General features: G+C 36.7%; 1 protein-coding gene across 3 annotated transcripts in view; it reads left to right on the top strand.

The window, feature by feature from the left end:
• Positions 1–17,382, top strand: part of ALCAM (activated leukocyte cell adhesion molecule) — a 211,089-nt gene that overhangs the window by 172,076 nt on the left and 21,631 nt on the right. For 2 of the 3 annotated variants that reach the window (XM_047874763.1, XM_047874762.1), the window contains exons 7-11: positions 7,506–7,633; positions 9,229–9,361; positions 13,155–13,267; positions 15,508–15,643; positions 15,751–15,884. In XM_047874763.1, coding sequence (XP_047730719.1) covers positions 7,506–7,633; positions 9,229–9,361; positions 13,155–13,267; positions 15,508–15,643; positions 15,751–15,884 — 644 coding nt within the window. Of the gene's footprint in view, positions 1–7,505; positions 7,634–9,228; positions 9,362–13,154; positions 13,268–15,507; positions 15,644–15,750; positions 15,966–17,382 lie in introns of all 3 variants that reach the window. The other variant, XM_047874764.1, reaches the window with a different exon arrangement.

Raw genomic sequence — 17,382 nt, 5'->3', positions numbered from 1 at the left:
ATTTCATTCTTTTTATGGCTGAGTAATATTCCATTATGTGTGTATGTGTATGTGTGTGTATATTCCATTTTGTGTGTGTGTGTGTGTGTGTGTGTGTGTGTGTGTGTGTGTACACATACAAACACACATCCCACTCTTCTTTTTCCATTCATCAGTTGATAGACATTTTGGCTCTTTCCACAATTTGACTATTGTTGATAATGCTGCTATAAACATCAGGGTGCAAGTAACTTTCAAATTAGTATTTTTGTATCCTTTGGGTAAAGGATAGTGCAATTGCTGGGTCATAGGGTAGTTCTATTTTTAACTTTTTGAAGAACCTCCATACTGTTTTACAGAGTGACTGTACCAGTTTGCATTCCCACCAATGGTGCAAGAAGGTTCCCCTTTCTCTGCATCTTCGCCAATGCCTGTTGTTTCCTGTATTGTGAATTTTAGCCATTCTGACAGGTTTGAGGTGATATCTCACTGTAGTTTCTATTTCAGTTTCCCTGATGATGGGTAATACTGAGCATCTTTTCATCTGTCTGTTAGCCATTTGTATGTCTTCTTTCGAAAAATGTCCATCCATGGGCATGGTCTTCTGCCCATTTTTTAACTGGATTATTTGTTTTTTGGATGTTGAGTTGTATACATTTTTGTATATTTGAATACTAATCCCTTATCAGATATGTCATTTGCAAATACATTCTCCCATTCTGAAGATTGGCTTTTAGTTTTGTTGATTGTTTTGTTCACTGTGCAGAAGCTCTTTATCTTGGTGAGGTCCCTTTATAGTTCAGGTCCCTTTATAGTTCACCTTAACCTTCAGACACCCCCATCCCCAGGCCCCTTTTGCTCCTTTAGAAAAAGCCCCTGGGAATTCATTTGAGTGTAAAATCAGCCCTTCCTCTGGAGGGGTACTATAACCCCAAAACGGAATAGGACGCTCTGAGATCAGCTGAGGAAGACAGTGAATGGATAGCACCTCAGATCCTAGCAGAGGGAAGGCATCCGCCCCCCATTACCCTGTGGTCAGCAGGCCTACAGGCCAAGCCTTTATTTCCATAGGCCCCATGTAAACATTGACTTTCCTTTTTCCGTGTCCCTGTTCTTCCTGATTTCCTACAGAGCCTCCCTCGCTTGCACTGGAGGCACTTGGTTCCTTGATGGTTCCTTCCTCCCCTTCTCCCCTTCCTGTGGAAGGAGCGAAGAGGGGAGGCAGGTTACAGGTGGGGCAGGGCCCATCTCCTCCCTTCTTCTAGGTCAGGGCAGCCAGTCCTCCTAAGGGGTGAGCTCCAAGTTCTCGGCCAGATAGGGGTGGATTGCCTTCCCCAGCTTCCCCCACAGGGACAGGCAGGTAGACAGTCCGGTACCAGGATACAGCGTTCTTGATGGGTGACACCGCCAGTGCTGAGTAGCAGGTGCTGAGTAGCTGAAGTGCTCAGCAGCAGTGCTGAGTAGCTGAAGAAGGCTTCAGGAGGCAGAAAGGTGGGGCGACTCAGGCCTCCCCCTGATGGTGGGACCTCATCTTGCCATCTTGCCTCAGAAGACATATCTAGACATATCTATGAAGAAATTGCTACGGCTGATGTGAAAGAGGTTACTGCCCTTGTTGTCCTCTAAGATTTTGATGGTTTGCTGTCTCACAGTTAAGTCATTCATCCATTTTGAATTTATTTTTGTGTATGGTGTAAGGAGGTGATCTAGTTTCATTCTTTTGCATGTTGCTGTCCAGTTTTATCAGCACCATTTGTAAAGAGGCTATCTTTTTTCCATTGGATATTCTTTCCTGCTTTGATAAAGTTTAGTTGATCATATAGTTGTGGGTCCATTTCTGAGTTTTCTATTCTGTTCCATTGATCTGTGTCTGTTTTTGTTCCAGTACCATACTGTCTTGATGACTATAGCTTTATAATATAGCTTAAGGTTCAAAATTGTGATGCCTCCAGCTTTGCTTTGCTTTTCCAAGGTTGCTTTGGCTATTTGGGGTCTTTTGTGGTTCCATACAAATTGTAGGATTGTTTGTTCTAGCTCTGTGAAAAATGCTGGTGGTATTTTGGTAGAGATTGCATTAAATGTGTAGATTGCTTTGGGTAGTATCAACATTTTAACAATATTTATTCTTCCATTCCAAGAGCAGAGAAAGTTTTTGCATTTCTTTGTGTCATCTTCCATTTCTTTAATGAGTGCTTCATAGTTTTCAGATCTGTACTCTGAAAACTTTTACCTCTTTGGTTACATTTATTCCTAGGTATTTTATGGGTTTTGGTGCAATTGTAAATGGGATTGATTCCTTGATTTTTTTTTTTTTTTGTTCTGCTGCTTCATTATTGGTTTCTGGACATTGATTTTGTGTCCTGTGACTCTACTGAATTCATGTATGAGTTCTAGCAATTTTTGGTGGCGTCTATCAGGTTTCTACACAGAGTATCATGTCATCTGCAAATAGTGAAAGTTTGACTTCTTCCTGGCTGATTGGATGGATTTTATTTCTTTTTGTTGTTTGATTACTGAGACTGGAACTTCCAGTACTATGTTAAATAGTGGTGAGAGTGAACATCTTTATCTTGTTCCTGATGGTAGAAGAAAAGATCTTAGTTTTTCCCCATTGAGGATGACATTAGCTGTTTTTGTTGTTGTTGTTGTTGTTGTTTATGTGGCCTTTATTATGTTGAGATATATTCCCTCTATCCCTAATGTTTTTAGGGTTTTTATTAAGAATGGATGTTGTACTTTGTAAAATGTCCTTTCTGCATCTATTGATAGTATCATGGTTCTTATCCTATCTTTTCTTAATGTTGGTGTATTAACGTTGATTGATTTGCAAATATTGAACCACCCTTGCAACTAAGGAATAAATCCCACTTGATCATGGTGAATGATTCTTTTAATGTACTGTTGGATTCAATTTGCTAGTATTTTGTTGAGAATTTTTGTGTCCATGTTCATCAGGGATATTGGCCTATAATTCACTTTTTTAGTGGAGTCTTTGTTTGGTTTTGGAATTAGGTTAATGCTGACCTCATAGAATGAGTTTGGACGTTTTCCTTCCTTTTCTAGTTTTTGGAGTAGTTTGAGAAGAATAGGTATTATCTCTTCTCTAAATGTTTGGTAGAATTCCCCTGTGAAGCCTTCTGGCCCTGGACTTATGTTTGTTGGGAGATTTGTGATTATTGATTCAATTTCTTTGCTGGTTTTTGGTCTGTTCGCATTTTCTGTTTCTTCCTATTTCAGTTTTGGTAGTTTATATGTTTCTAGGAATTTATCCATTTTTTCCAGATTGTCCAATTTGTCGCCATGTAATTTTTCATAATATTCTCTTATAAGTGTTTGTATTCTTGTTATGTTGGTTGTTATTTCTCCTGTCTCATTTGTGATTTTATTTATTTGGGTCCTTTCTTTTTTCTTTTTGGTAAGTCTGGCTAGGGGTTTATCAATTTTATTAATTTTTTCAAAGAACCAGCTCCTGGTTTCATTGATCTGTTCTAGCTGTTTGTTTGTTTCTGTATCCTTTATTTCTCTTCTAATTTTTATTATTTCCCTCCTTCTACTGGCTTTAGGTTTCATTTGTTGTTGTTATTCTAGCTCCTTTTGGTGTAAGGTTTAATTATGTATTTGAGATTTTTCTTGCTTCTTGAGGTAGGACTGTATTGCTATATACTTCTCTTTTATGACTGCTTTTGCTGCATCTCAAAGGTTTTGGACCTCCATGTTTTCATTTTCATTTGTTTCCCTATATTTCCTTGTTTTTTTCTTTAATGTCCTGTTTGACCTATTCATTCTTGAGTAGGATGTTCTTTAACCTCCATGTATTTGTGGTCTTTCCAAATTTTTTCTTATGGTTGACTTCAAGTTTCATAGCAGTGTGGTCAGAAAATATACATGGTATGATCTCAGTTTTTGTTACTTGTCAAGACCTGATTTATGACTTACTACGTGATCTATTCTGGAGAATGTCCCATGTGCACTTGAAAGAATGTGTATTCTTCTACTTTAGAATGAAATGTTCTTGATATATCTGTTTAGTCCATCTGGTCTAGTGTATCATTCAAAGCCCTTGTTTCCTTGTTGATTTTTGCTTTGATGATCTGTCCAGTGATATAGTGGAGTGTTAAAGTCCTCTTCTATTATTGTATTATTATTGATGTATTCCTGTGTGTTTGTTATTGTTTTACATATTTGGGTTCTTCCAAGTTGGGGGAATAAATATTTACAATTTTTAGGGCCTCTTGTTGGATAGACCCATTTATTATGATATAGTGCCCCTATTTACCTCTTGTTATAGTCCTTGGCTTAAAATCTAGTTTTCTGATGTAAGAATTGCTACCCTAACTTTCTTTTGGCATCGATTTGTGCGCTAAATGTTTTTCTATCCCCTCACTTTCAATCTGCAGGGGTCCTTAGGCCTAAAATGAGTCTCTTGTAGGCCGCATATAGATGGGTCTTGTTTTTATTTTTTAATCAATTCCGATACCCTATGTATTTTGATTAGAGCTTTTAGTTCATTTACACTCAGAATAATTATTGATATATATGAATTAAGTGCCATTTTATGACTTGTTTTGTCATTGTTCTGGAGATTTTCTCTGTCCCTTTCTAGTCTTTGTCATTGTCATTCTTTCTTTCCTATTCAAAGAGTTCCCTTAAATAGTTCTTACAGGACTGGTTTAGTGATCACAAACTCCTTTAATTTTTGTTTGTCTGGAAAACTCTTTATCTCTCCTTCTACTCTGAATGATAGCCTTGCTGGATAGAGTATTCTTGCCTGCAGATTTTTCCCATTCAGCATGTTGAATATATTATGCCACTCCCTTAGGACCTGCCAAGTTTCTGTGGAGAGATCTGCTACTAACCTTATTGGTCTTCCCTTATAAATTATGGACTTCTTTTGTCTTGGTGTTTTTAGGATTTATTTTATCTTTATATTTTGTAAATTTAACTACAATATGTCTTCATGTTGACCTGGTTTTGTTGATTTTGAGGGAGCTCTCTGTGCCTCTTGGCTTTGGATGTTGGTTTCCTTCCCCAGATTAGGAAAGTTTTCACCTATAATTTCCTCAAATAAAACTTCTGCCCCTATTTCTCTCTCTTCTTCTGGAACTCCTGTGATCTGAATGTTAACATGTTTGATGGAGTCTTGGGATTCCCTAAGTCTACTTTTGTGAACCAAGATTTTTCTTTCCCTCTTCTCTTAACACTCCCAATTTTGATATGCCTTGAATCTCTTGCAGCCATGGTCTCAATCTTTACCACTTCACTGTATCTTCTTCCATCTTGTTCTGTTTTCCAGATGCCTCCCATAGAATACTGCTTACTTGCCTATCCATTTGCTGTCACTACCTTACTTTTATTTTCTAGCAAACACCTACTTATTCTTTAAAACCCAGCTATAGCATCAACTCCTACAATATCCTTCCAAGTCTTATGCATCTATAAGCTACCAATGATCACATTATATGCAATTTTTATGTTGTTACAGACCTTATAAATAGATTGAAAATCATGCTGTTTTCAACTTTATAACTTTAGCACTTAGTGCCTGCACAAAATAAGTATTAGCTAAACAAATGAATTCATGATTGGGCAGAGCATAAATGGAAAGATGGGACAAGGAAAATTTAAAATAGACTCTTGCTTATTATGTAGTGGTATATATAGATATATACTTGAACTAGTTGAAGGCAATTATGGGTACAAGGTTAAGAAATTTTTATTTCAATCTTCACATATTGGTATCACATGAAGGATCTTGCATATCATTGTAATATTCAAAACACTACTTCAAAACTGATTTAAAGGAAATATGTATGTGAAGGATTAGAATGAGGGACTGACTAAAGTTTGAGGGTAGTATTTCAGGTAACCTGTGGGAGAACTTGGATTCTAGCAGTGTTAGTAGGAATAAAAGGAGAGAATCAGATGCAAAAAATAGTATTGATCACTAAGACTTGGTGACAGAGTAGATAAGAGAAAGGCAGAATACCTGGCAGAATGATTTACTAATGGACAGAGCAAAATAGGGACAACGGGAGAGCAAGTGATGGTTGATTTTGTTTGAGGCATGTTCATTGAACATCTAGAAAGTTACTGTTAAAACTCACATCTCTCTGATCTCATTGTAGTTCTTCAGTTCTCTAATGCAGAGCAGAGCCTATTGAAAGAGGACACAGAGAAGGAAGTTTTGAAATAAAGCAGAAAGTCAAATAGATTGTGATCCCTATCTGTTCTGATGTCAGTTTTGATTGAGTAGTCTCACAGTGACAAGCGACAGGACAAAACTGTCAGTGAAGGGCCACATAAAAGAGTGAAGAAGACCTAAAAATGGAAGGTCAAAGAGGGGGAGGGCAAAAAACAAACTTTATTTACTTTCCAACTCTACTGGGAACTGCTGATCAAGGAACTTCCTCACGGAAATTCAGGAACACTAACAAAAAGTATATTAAACCAATCACTGTTTACCTTCAGAACATCCTGGGCAAATATTCAGAGAGACCCCATGCATGAAGAAAAGGCAACAAAGTAATCTATATCAACCCTTTTAAGTTTTGTATGCATTTTGATTTTGGGAAGAGAAAGAAATGATAGCAAGAGATAGAAAAAAAAAAACCTCAGAATCTATCACTTATTTGTTGTATTAGCTAATAAAAAAAGTAAGTCTTCATAGATTATTATTCTACTCCTACTCTTATTCTATTATTCTTATTATCCAGCTATATAACAAGTATGTATATTAGAAAGTGGGTCATTTATAACTGCCAACACCCCCTCCTCTTATTTCCTGTTTGCTACATATGGTCCATTGTATACAAGCCTTTAATTTCTTTAGTGTTCTACTATTAGCAGTAGCCTCTACTAAAGAATACCCTTTAGCCCTATTTTCTCCATAAAAAAGTGACTAAAATGGAATGGAAAGTGCACCTTTGCCCCAATGAACAGAACAGAATTACAATACATTTACAGTCCTGTTGACTGGGTTAACGATCTCCTTCAGTTCACAGGATTCATCTTTTTGAAAACTGATCTACTCTCCTGCATGCCCAAAGTCTTGCTGGTTGTTTAGCTCATGTCTCTTTTTATTCAATATAAGGTATTATTATATAAGATGAGCATAGGGGTGACCTAACAGTTTTAGCTACTATGCTAGCTGATCCAGTCTTTCCAAACCGTGAGGTTCATATAATAGAGTTAAATGTCCTTATAATGAAATCATGCAGTGAGATTGTTCCTACTGGTCTTTTACACATAAAATAATTATGGTCATTTCTACCTCAGTTAAAGACATTTTGCTAAGAAGAAATTGGTTTTTATGTAACAAGGTCTCTTTGTAGTTTGCTCTAACCAAGATTAGTACTTGTTTTAGCAAGTAGCTATTAACTTCAATCCCTCTATAAAAAGATACATTTAAGTAATTACCATTACTAGCTTCTTGAGAAAATTGTGTGTAATTTAGTCATTTATATTGTATGTACAGAGTAATTTGGTACTTGATGAAAATGGTTAACTTGTGTCTGTGACTCTTGTAGATCCTACTGAACAAGTGACAATACAAGTGCTGCCATCAAAAAATGCCATCAAAGAAGGGGATAACATCACTCTCAAGTGCTTAGGAAATGGTAACCCTCCTCCTGAGGAATTTTTGTTTTACTTACCAGTAAGTGCTTACAGATTATTACTTGGGCTTAACTACTATCATTTTGTCCTGTTGTGTGGCAGCTAGCTGACATTAAAAATTGTATGTACTTGGGCAGCTTAAGAGAGAACGGTGTTATTCTTGGGGAAAAGGGACACCTGTAGAATGTCCTTTGAAAGTTGTGGGGGGTTTTTTGTGATTGTTTTTGGCATCTGCCAGTGATCCTGCCTTTTCCCTCAGTGTTAAGAGATTTCAGGGGAAAAGAGTTAAAAAGCTGCTCATAGGAAACCATAATTACAAAAACTCAAGTTTTCATTATCCAGATAAGCTATAAAAATCTCTTCAAAAACAGGTAACTCTAAAATGAAGAATGATGACAGCAAATGGCTTGATGTAGATTCTAGGTCTACCCACAATGCCTTCATGAACATATCTCTGAACCTCCAAAGTAGGACCATTCTGTTGTGTGTTATATTTAGCTAGATAAAATAAAGCTAGGGGCTATATCTTGCCATCATATATGGTCTTGAAGGGCCAGCCCCTCAGCTTTTATCAGTATCATAGCTGAAAAGAATGATACAGACAGAGGATAATTTGGAGCATTCCTCTGGGATGTATTCTAGACATCTAGTGGTATCGAGCCAGATAGAGAGAGCTGTCTGAGATACTAGTTAGTTCTCCCAGAGCTCTTCCCAGGTTTGGGTACGACATAACCTTCCACTGAGAGAAGCCATATACAACTTTATATTGCATTTATTGAAGGGATATGTTTACAAATGTCACCTACTACGTTTCTCAGTAATGTTTAAGAATATCATGTACTACATTACTCAGAAGACTAACATAACTGATTTCTTTTAGACTTAAATATTGGCAGAAAACTTTGCTTCTCCTAATAAATTGACATATTGCTTTTGTTTCATATGCAAATGGACTTCTGAAACTAATTATGTTTCTACTTTGGCTATCCTAATAGCCAAATTTGACAGATTTGACAAATTTGTGTCTTGGTTTTAGCAATAATATCTAATGATTATGGGTTTTTTTGTTGTTGTTGTTGTTACTATGTGCTCTTAGTTCATCTATATTCTTTCTATTCTTAGTTTATTAATTCTTTTCTTTTCTTCACTTTTTAAAAAAAATATTTTCCTCTATCTTTCTCTTTTTCTCCCCATTCCCTTCATCCCTCCCCCCTCTTCTTCCCTTCCTTTATTCCTTCCTTTCTTATTTTTCTCTCCTTTTTATTTGGATATGTGGTATGTTTTCTTTAAGCTGCCTCAAATATTTTTGTTGAATTAGTCAAGGCATAAATATAAAATGAAGTTTTAGAATTAAAAAAAAAAACAAAAAACGCCTTAACCCTCAAATCCGAGCCATGCTATCAATGGAATAGATGTCATCCATACCATGTATGTGAGCTCCTCAATTTCCTTAGAACCCAAATCTCAGTTATTTTTCCAGAAATCAGATAACACAAACTCTACTCTCATTTGTCCAATCATAGAAACATGTTCCTTTTTTTCTTACGTAAGAAAATGCCATTTTCATCAAGAAATACAACTCATCTCATTGTAGCTACCAAGTGTAATCATCTGACATTTTACCTCTATCAAAAGGGACAGCCTGAAGGAATAAGAAGCTCAAATACTTACACGTTGACAGATGTGAGGCGCAATGCAACAGGAGACTACAAATGCTCCCTGATAGACAAAAGAAGCATGATTGCTTCAACAGCCATCACAGTTCACTGTAAGTCACCTTATTCTTCATTACCAACTTCACTTTAAAGGCCTCTAATAGTCTAACTAGCTGTCTTTTCAAGTAAATTGCAACTATATTTTTCTCAAATGTTGTGTGCTTTCAATAGGCTTATTAAGTGCATCAAAGCAAACTCAGCTTTGGTCCAGATTTCCACTGCATTATTGAAATCTGGAGTGGATCTAACAAGTGCAACTTTTGGCAGTGGAAAACTTCCATCTCCTTTCTAAATCTCTTCTATTTGTGCTATTAACAAAATATTCATGGGGATCTTAAAGAAATTACTCGTTTTGTATTTTAAGAAAATACTTAGATGTTCTCAAAGTTCACAGTGTTTGCACTTGGCCCAGAAAAAAAGTATAGATTAAATATATTTTAAATTTTTTATTGCAGAATATCATTAGTGCCCAAACCCAAGCAACATAAAGTTACTATAGACTCAACTTTTGGAAGCAGCAGAGGTAGAGACCACTAAAAGCCATTTATTGTGTGTATAGAAGGATAGAAAATTTCTGGAAATAGAACCTCTTCAAAATCACCCTAAACATACCTATTCATTAACTGTTAACCTGCTTTTGATCTCCATATACTCCAATAGTTATATTTACTCTAGTGTGATAGGAAAAAATATACACACAAAAAAGCACCTTAAGTCCTTTACTTTGAAACTGCTGACAGTCTATATTCTTGATGCACCTGATGCATTATGGAAATGGGGAACTAATTTGAACCGTTCCCCAGTGACACTACAATTTACAGAGTGCTTTAGGCAAATGTCAGTCTTGCTTGGAGGTATAGGGCAAACTTTTCTAGTAAGTCCTTTGTACCCAGTAGCACCTCAAGACATGATCCATTGCAAGAAAGTTTCTCTAGACATGATCTGCTATAATCCCATTGAATATGAGGGGTTTTGTTGTTTCAAAACCAAAAGAGACTTTTGAAATTGTTCTGAGGTAATGATTGTAAGTCTTTCTTTCTGCCTATAATGCTTGGAAAACATATAGAATGGAAGCTAAGACTTTGAGGGAGATACAAAGCTATACACTGGGGAAGAGAGTAACCAGATGGTTGCTTTGAGTGTCTGATGTTGGGAGCACACCCTGGGGAACCCTAGAAAAACAGCAAACTGTTAAGAAATGTTCACCGCCAGGCCATTTCTCTGTTTGTTCCATGTTCATGTTGTATAGATCTGAGTGTGTCTGCCATCAGAAGCTGGTTAGAAAGAAAGCAGTGACCTCTCAGGATAACAACAATGCTACTTTTTCTCTGGGGACCAGTCAGTCCTGGGACCATTTATCCAGCCTGTTCCATGACCACCCCATCCCCCAAAAGAAATGAAGTAAGAGAACATAACCAGCAGATAGAACTGCCTATAAAATAACTCCCTGATATCATTGTCCATGAGATCTGTGGGCCAATACCAATAATCCAGTGCTTGGAGATGGTACAGTAAGCTTATATTTAAGAGACCCTAAAAGGAAAGAGCCCTTATTTGTGTTACTTGTAGATCAGCAAGGATGGATAGATAACAGAGTGATAAGGCAAAAGACTTGGGTGCAGCCACATTGGAGCTCAATGATCAACTGTGATAAAGAAAAAAATAAAATAAACAAAAGTATGTAACAACTTAATTGGATTTCACTGCACTTAATTGGATTGAAATGATTTTTGGTTTTGAAAGGTCGACTATCACATTGGGCTTTAAGGACTGTATTTCTCTTTAACTACAAATAAAACAAGATTTTACTCTGAATTACATGAAATGAAAACATAAAAATCCTATTTTTTGGTCCATTTATCCTTGATTGTTGTTTGTTGTCTGAAAACAAGATTTGTCTCCTTTGCATAGATGACTAAAGGGAGTATGGATAGAGAGGCAGCAAGCCACGCTTGCACATGTTTGCAGAAGGTCGTCAGGGCTTCCCGCCCACAGATCCATAGTTGCTGATGAAACATCTACTATTCCTCTGCCGATTCATGCACAGATAGAGTCCTCATCAGAACTTCCAAAGTCCATCATCATCCTTTAAAATCACTTCTCTTATCTCCTCACCGGCAAGTTAACTGTCCGACGAGTAAAAGCTTCTAACTCTCCCTGAATAGGATGTTCATCTAAGTGTAATTGACTCAAACTTTCTGAGGAAACTCCACTTTTCTCTGTGACAATGCATATTTTAATATTAATGAGAAACGGCGAAAGCATGCTTCTTTCTTTCATTCAGTTATTGTGTTTCAGAGCCTACCATGTAGCAGACATTGTGGATACTCAGTAACAACTCAAGGAATGGCTCCTACCTTCACAGTTCTTACAATCTTTATGTATTTTTTATCTCTTTAAAGTTTATTTATTTTGAGAGAGAGGGAGAGAGAGAGAATCCCAAGCAGGCTCCGTGCTGTCAGCACGGAGCTTGACACGGCGCTCGATCCTGTGAACCACAGATCACGACCTGAGCCAAAATCCAGAGTTGGACACTTAACCCACTGAGGCACCCCAATAGTTCTTACACCCTAACCAGAAAAACAAGTATCAAAAAGGATGTTAACAAACAATCAGTGAACTTAAGTTATAACGTGTAAAACCAAGGAAAAGCACAGGGTGCAATAGGAAATCCCCACTGCCATAGAATAAAGTCTCAACTCTTAGCAAGTTAAGCACAGTCCTTTAGGGTCTGGCTTCTACTAATTATATAGGTTTATCTTTCATGTGTTATAATCATTCATAGTAGAGTACTCACCACTATTAAAGCTGCCATACGCCCTCAGCTCTTTGCCTTTGTTTATATGGCAGGAGTTTCCCTGTTTCTCCATTTATCAAAGCCCTTCTCAACAGTCAGGGACCACAAGCAGACACTGTCTCCTATACAAGGCCTTTATCAGTGGTTTGAAACCCAGTTTGGCTCTGTTCTCTACACTCCCATAAGTCTTTGCTTGTACCTCCATTTGTAGCCCTTCCTTTATTTTTTCAACAAATATTCATTGAGCTACTGCTGTATTAGAGTCACATAGTTGAGTGCGTATTACTTCTACCTCAAAAATTGTAAATTGTAAGCTTCTATTCATTTCTGTATCTCCTGTCAGAGCTTGAAACATAGTAGCTGCACAATAAATGTTTGTTCTATTGAATTAAATTTTCCTCATACAGATCATACTGTGATAGTAAGATTTTATAGAAATTACTTTCCATCTGAAAGATTATGCCTACTTAGATGTTTTTATACTCTATTTTAAAAATGATACCTGCCAAGAATGTACCTAACAACTGATCTTACTTAAAATTTCAACTGCATGAGAAATGGAATAGCATTTTTTAAAAATCTACTATAGTCAATTCTCTCTGAAGAAACAGACTACCTCATGGTTTTTCACATTATCACCTGCTGTCTAAATATACTTGATTTTCTCCTGACATGGCTTACCAACTCTTTTTATAATATTTACCTAGTCATCATCTTTCATTTCTTCCAGAAGTGATTTAAGAAATATTTTTCTTAAGGTAATAGACCCCAGGGGAATACTTATGTGCAGTCAAAACATCAGTCATGTTAACTCCAAATAAATGCATAATCAAGTAGATTGACCATTCACATGTCCAAACTGGTCTCAAAGCTGGCTTGAAATACTGGACTTATTATGCTACAGTTCAGTTATTTTGGTCACATAAATCAGTTCTGAATTTTGACTACAGTTAGAAGGATTTTTTTTCTTTCATCTTTTCTTCTCAAAAATATTTTGACTATCTTCCTTTCCTGGAGTTTGCATTTCAAGCAGATTTTCTGCTTCACAGATTTGGATTTGTCCTTAAACCCAAGTGGGGAAGTGACCAAGCAGATTGGTGATGCCTTGCCTGTGTCATGCACGATATCTGCTAGTAGGAATGCAACTGTGGTATGGATGAAAGTAAGTATGATTCCTTGGTACTGTTACACTGTTTGGACTGACTCCTTTTTGGCTTCTTTTGCATTTTATATGACATCTAAATATGTATATCCATGGGTAATATGTTTATACGCCCACACTCATGCTCTTTCTCTACATTGTAATAATATAATGATGTCACAACCAAATTTTAGAGGTACTCAACAACACTATGGCATCCATAATTGGTTGTCTGAACTTTACCTTGGGACATTGATTTGTGTGTATCTACTAATTCTACACATACACACATGCTCACAGACACACACATGTATGCAGTTACATGCTGTAGAGCTTAACAATTTTCAGTGTGTTTTAAGCCACCTTATTCTCACAAGACCCCTATGAAATATGCAGACATTTATTATATCCTCATGTTATTCATAAAGAAGCTGGTGTGAGAGAAATCAGAAAGGTCTCAAGTGACAGAGTTAGATTCCAATTCAGGCCTCACTGGGTACAGTAAATGCTGTGCTTCTGATCACCCAATGTTCAGCTTCTCTGCTGAAACTGGTCTTAAGTGTCTGAATGTGAGTTCATTGAATTAGTAGCTCCTTGAAGGTAGGGATCTCTTTTCATCCCTGGGCCATAGTCGATCACAGTGGAACTTGGTCAGTATTTCCTGAGTGAGTGCTTATATTCTTGTAATTGTCTGAAATGTAAGCAATTACTGGGAACCTAATCACTGTTCTTTTTAGAGTGTGATAGTAGGATTGGTAATTGGTAACTTGAGACAAGGTTATCACCAGAGGGAAAGATGGTAACTATAATCCCACCAGGAAATCATTGGCTAGTATATCTAAACATCCAGTGCATGTGTTGACAAACACATACAAACCATTTCACATAGGACTTGACAAGAATTGTCTTTATAAAAAAATGTATTGTTAGAATTTCTCCTTGCTGAAAATATACATTATTTTGTATTGATTTTTTTTTAATTTTTTAAACATTTATTTATTATTGAGAGACAGAGAGAGACAGAGAATGAACATGGGAGGGGCAGAGAGAGGGGGATACACAGTATCCGAAGCAGGCTCCAGGCTCTGAGCTGTCAGCATAGAGCCTGACACGGGACTCGAATCCACAAACCATGAGATCGTGACCTGAGCCAAAGTCGGGTGCTTAACCAACTGAGCCACCCAGGCACCCCTTGTATTGCTTTTTGATCTCTTTTAACACTAGATCCCCTGTGACTTGTTTTTTTCTTGTAAAGCTCACCTTTGTATTTTATTTTCTTTTAGCCCCCTCACTCTTCTTGTGTTCATTCAGATAATTAAAATGTCACTCTGTAGACCGCATATTTAATAGGATGTATTTGTAGTCGTTGATGGTCAAAGGACTAGACAAATTCTAGGCAACTAGACTACTCAACAATCATATGAGCACTCATAGTTTGTTTTACTACAGGACTAGAGAAACTAAATTTACTTGGCTAAACCAGTTTCTACATCTGCAGATGCAGTCACTGTTGTTAACTGAATGCCTTATGTCAATAGGGCTGATCAAGATCACCTGGCCATTGATTAGTTGATGAGGAGTGGAGAAAAATTCACAGTGGGGAAAGACCACATGATTTTAAGATTGTGTTTAGTTTTCTGCTTAGGAGAATTTCTATTACTGGTAATGATAGAATTGTTTTCTGTATATCAAGTGATTTTTTAAATTAAATGCTATTTCCTTTGTTCATAGAAATTAGGATAGTAAGCTGTTATTAATGGTTTTTTTAAAAAGCATTTTGTCATGATTGTCATGGCACTGCAATGGATCCCATGTCTTGAGAAAATGACATTTCTAGCATTTATGCCTGTCATTGATAACATAGCGTGGGTCTCCAGGGTCTTTCAATGCTAGTTCATCTACATTTACTACAAGGGGTAGCTGTTATTAATTGGGAACTTTCCTGAAAGTTCTTATTACTTATATAATTAAGTCCTCACAATTCAGTATGGTAAGATTATTATCCTACTTCAATAATAAGGAAACTGAGTCTTAGAAGTGTATGAATTTGTTCCAAATTATAAATTCAGTAAATAAGACAGTGAAATAAAACTGAATCTGTAAAACTACAAAGAAAAAGGGAAATCTATTTTTGAAAGCATCTGAAGTTAAGAAAAAGGAACTTGCCTTTTCTTTAGACCCAGAAGAATAATTTTAGGCTCCATGATTATCTAATAAATACATATGGACCATATGAAGTAATTACCTTCTTATTTAATCAGGATAACATCAGGCTTCGATCTAGCCCATCATTTTCTAGTCTCCATTATCAGGACGCTGGAAACTATGTCTGTGAAACTGCTCTGCAGGAGGTGGAAGGCCTAAAGAAAAGAGAGTCGTTGACACTGATCGTAGAAGGTAATAAATACTGGCACACCAGTTCAAAATTTTCTTTGAGAATTTGGTATCTAGTTTCTCTTAAGAGCTCTGTTCAACATCTTACTTTAATTGTAATGATATTGCAGGAAAACCTCAAATCAAAATGACAAAGAAAACTGATCCCAGTGGACTGTCTAAAACAATAATCTGCCATGTGGAAGGTTTTCCGAAGCCAGCTATACAGTGGACAATTACTGGCAGTGGAAGCGTCATAAACCAAGCAAGTATTTGTCTTCTTGTTATGTGCTGTACTTGGTATGATGTGGGGTTTTACTGAAGTACCTAAACTGTAGGCTAGCTTGTTAGCAGCCTGAAATTTGCAGTATATTCTCAGAGGAAGCTTTTGCTAACTTCCTAATTTTTCCAAAGGAAAGAACATGGCTCAAAGAGAAATTTTAAATCCCAGGGCCATGGAGAAGGGAAGAATCATTATGTTGTGGTCAGTATCTGTTTTTAAAAGAATGTAAATTGAGTGCTGTTCCATGGTCATTAATTTCTGAAACTTGGGTGATTAAAACATTAAGGTATACACTTTTCTGCATCATAAACTTACACATCTGAGTATAAGTGGCCTCCATTACTTTGCTTACTTATGCACGTTAAGGGATATTTCTTCTTAAAACTGGGCCCTGGGGGGTGGTGAAGAACACAGTCACCATTTGTAAACATATGGTCTAATTTGTGTATGCCAAGGCTAGGGCCAGAATAAGGCTGGCTAAATAGATAGTGTCTCTCTAGGATGTTTCCTTCTGAACAAAAGTAGACATAAAGCAAACTTTAATGTTTGTACCTTTGTCAGGACATTTTAATAATAGTAAAGGGCTAATAACTTATGGACACTACCAATAATTTTCTGTTTGACAGAAATAATAATAATAATAGAATCTGACCTGTCACTAGGGGTTCAGTACTGTCATCCCATTAAATTGCTAGTCTGCTTGGGTTACTGACATACTTGTTCATTCCATTTTCTCTATGGTAGTTTTCATGGCCCTGTTCTTAGTGGAGCCAGTTAAAGACTCTTTAGGAACACCCAGCAGTGCCATTTGATTATCTGAATCTTCTGTGCTGCCTTCTTCCCAGCTTTGGACACAATTGAAATCCGAGAAGGCATTCATAAAGCAGAGTTGCATTTAGTTTTAAGTTAAAATTTCCACTCTTTCTCTGCCATGGAAGTTGGGCTGCTGGTCCAGCTTATACAACATAATTTTGCAGAGCAAGGTGAATTTTGGCTCTTTTACCTGTGAGTGATGCATATGTATTTGCATAACTCCAAGTATGGAAGGTCCCCAAAGGAGTGGACATACTTGAAGCAAATGACTCCTGATTTGATTGGGTGTGATGGGGACACCAAGGCAGCATACATGAGGAAGGCAAAATGTCTCGACACTTTGACTCTAAGGAAATTCAGTTTTCTTATTTCAGAAAAAAAAACAAGAAACACCAAAATTGCTGACAGTGTACAGATCTATGTTTTTTTTTAGCATCAAAAATGACTGTTTTCTGTTCTATTATTTTTGTTTCTAGTTCAATTCAGTGATAATTATAGCAAAAAAAAACCACCTTTATATACTGGAAAATAGAAAAATAAGCACACAACAGATATTTGATGAACAGATAGAAAGATTTAAAAGGCCACCCTTGAAATGAATAAATACATTTTACAGAGATAAAACAAAAGCAAAGACTCAGTGAGAAAGTCATGTGAGAAATACTAG

Source organism: Prionailurus viverrinus, chromosome C2 (genome assembly GCF_022837055.1).
Source record: "Prionailurus viverrinus isolate Anna chromosome C2, UM_Priviv_1.0, whole genome shotgun sequence".
Classification (NCBI taxonomy): Eukaryota; Metazoa; Chordata; class Mammalia; order Carnivora; family Felidae; genus Prionailurus; species Prionailurus viverrinus.
The sequence above is the reverse complement of the archived record's forward strand: the minus strand, read 5'-3'. Positions and strand labels throughout refer to the sequence as shown.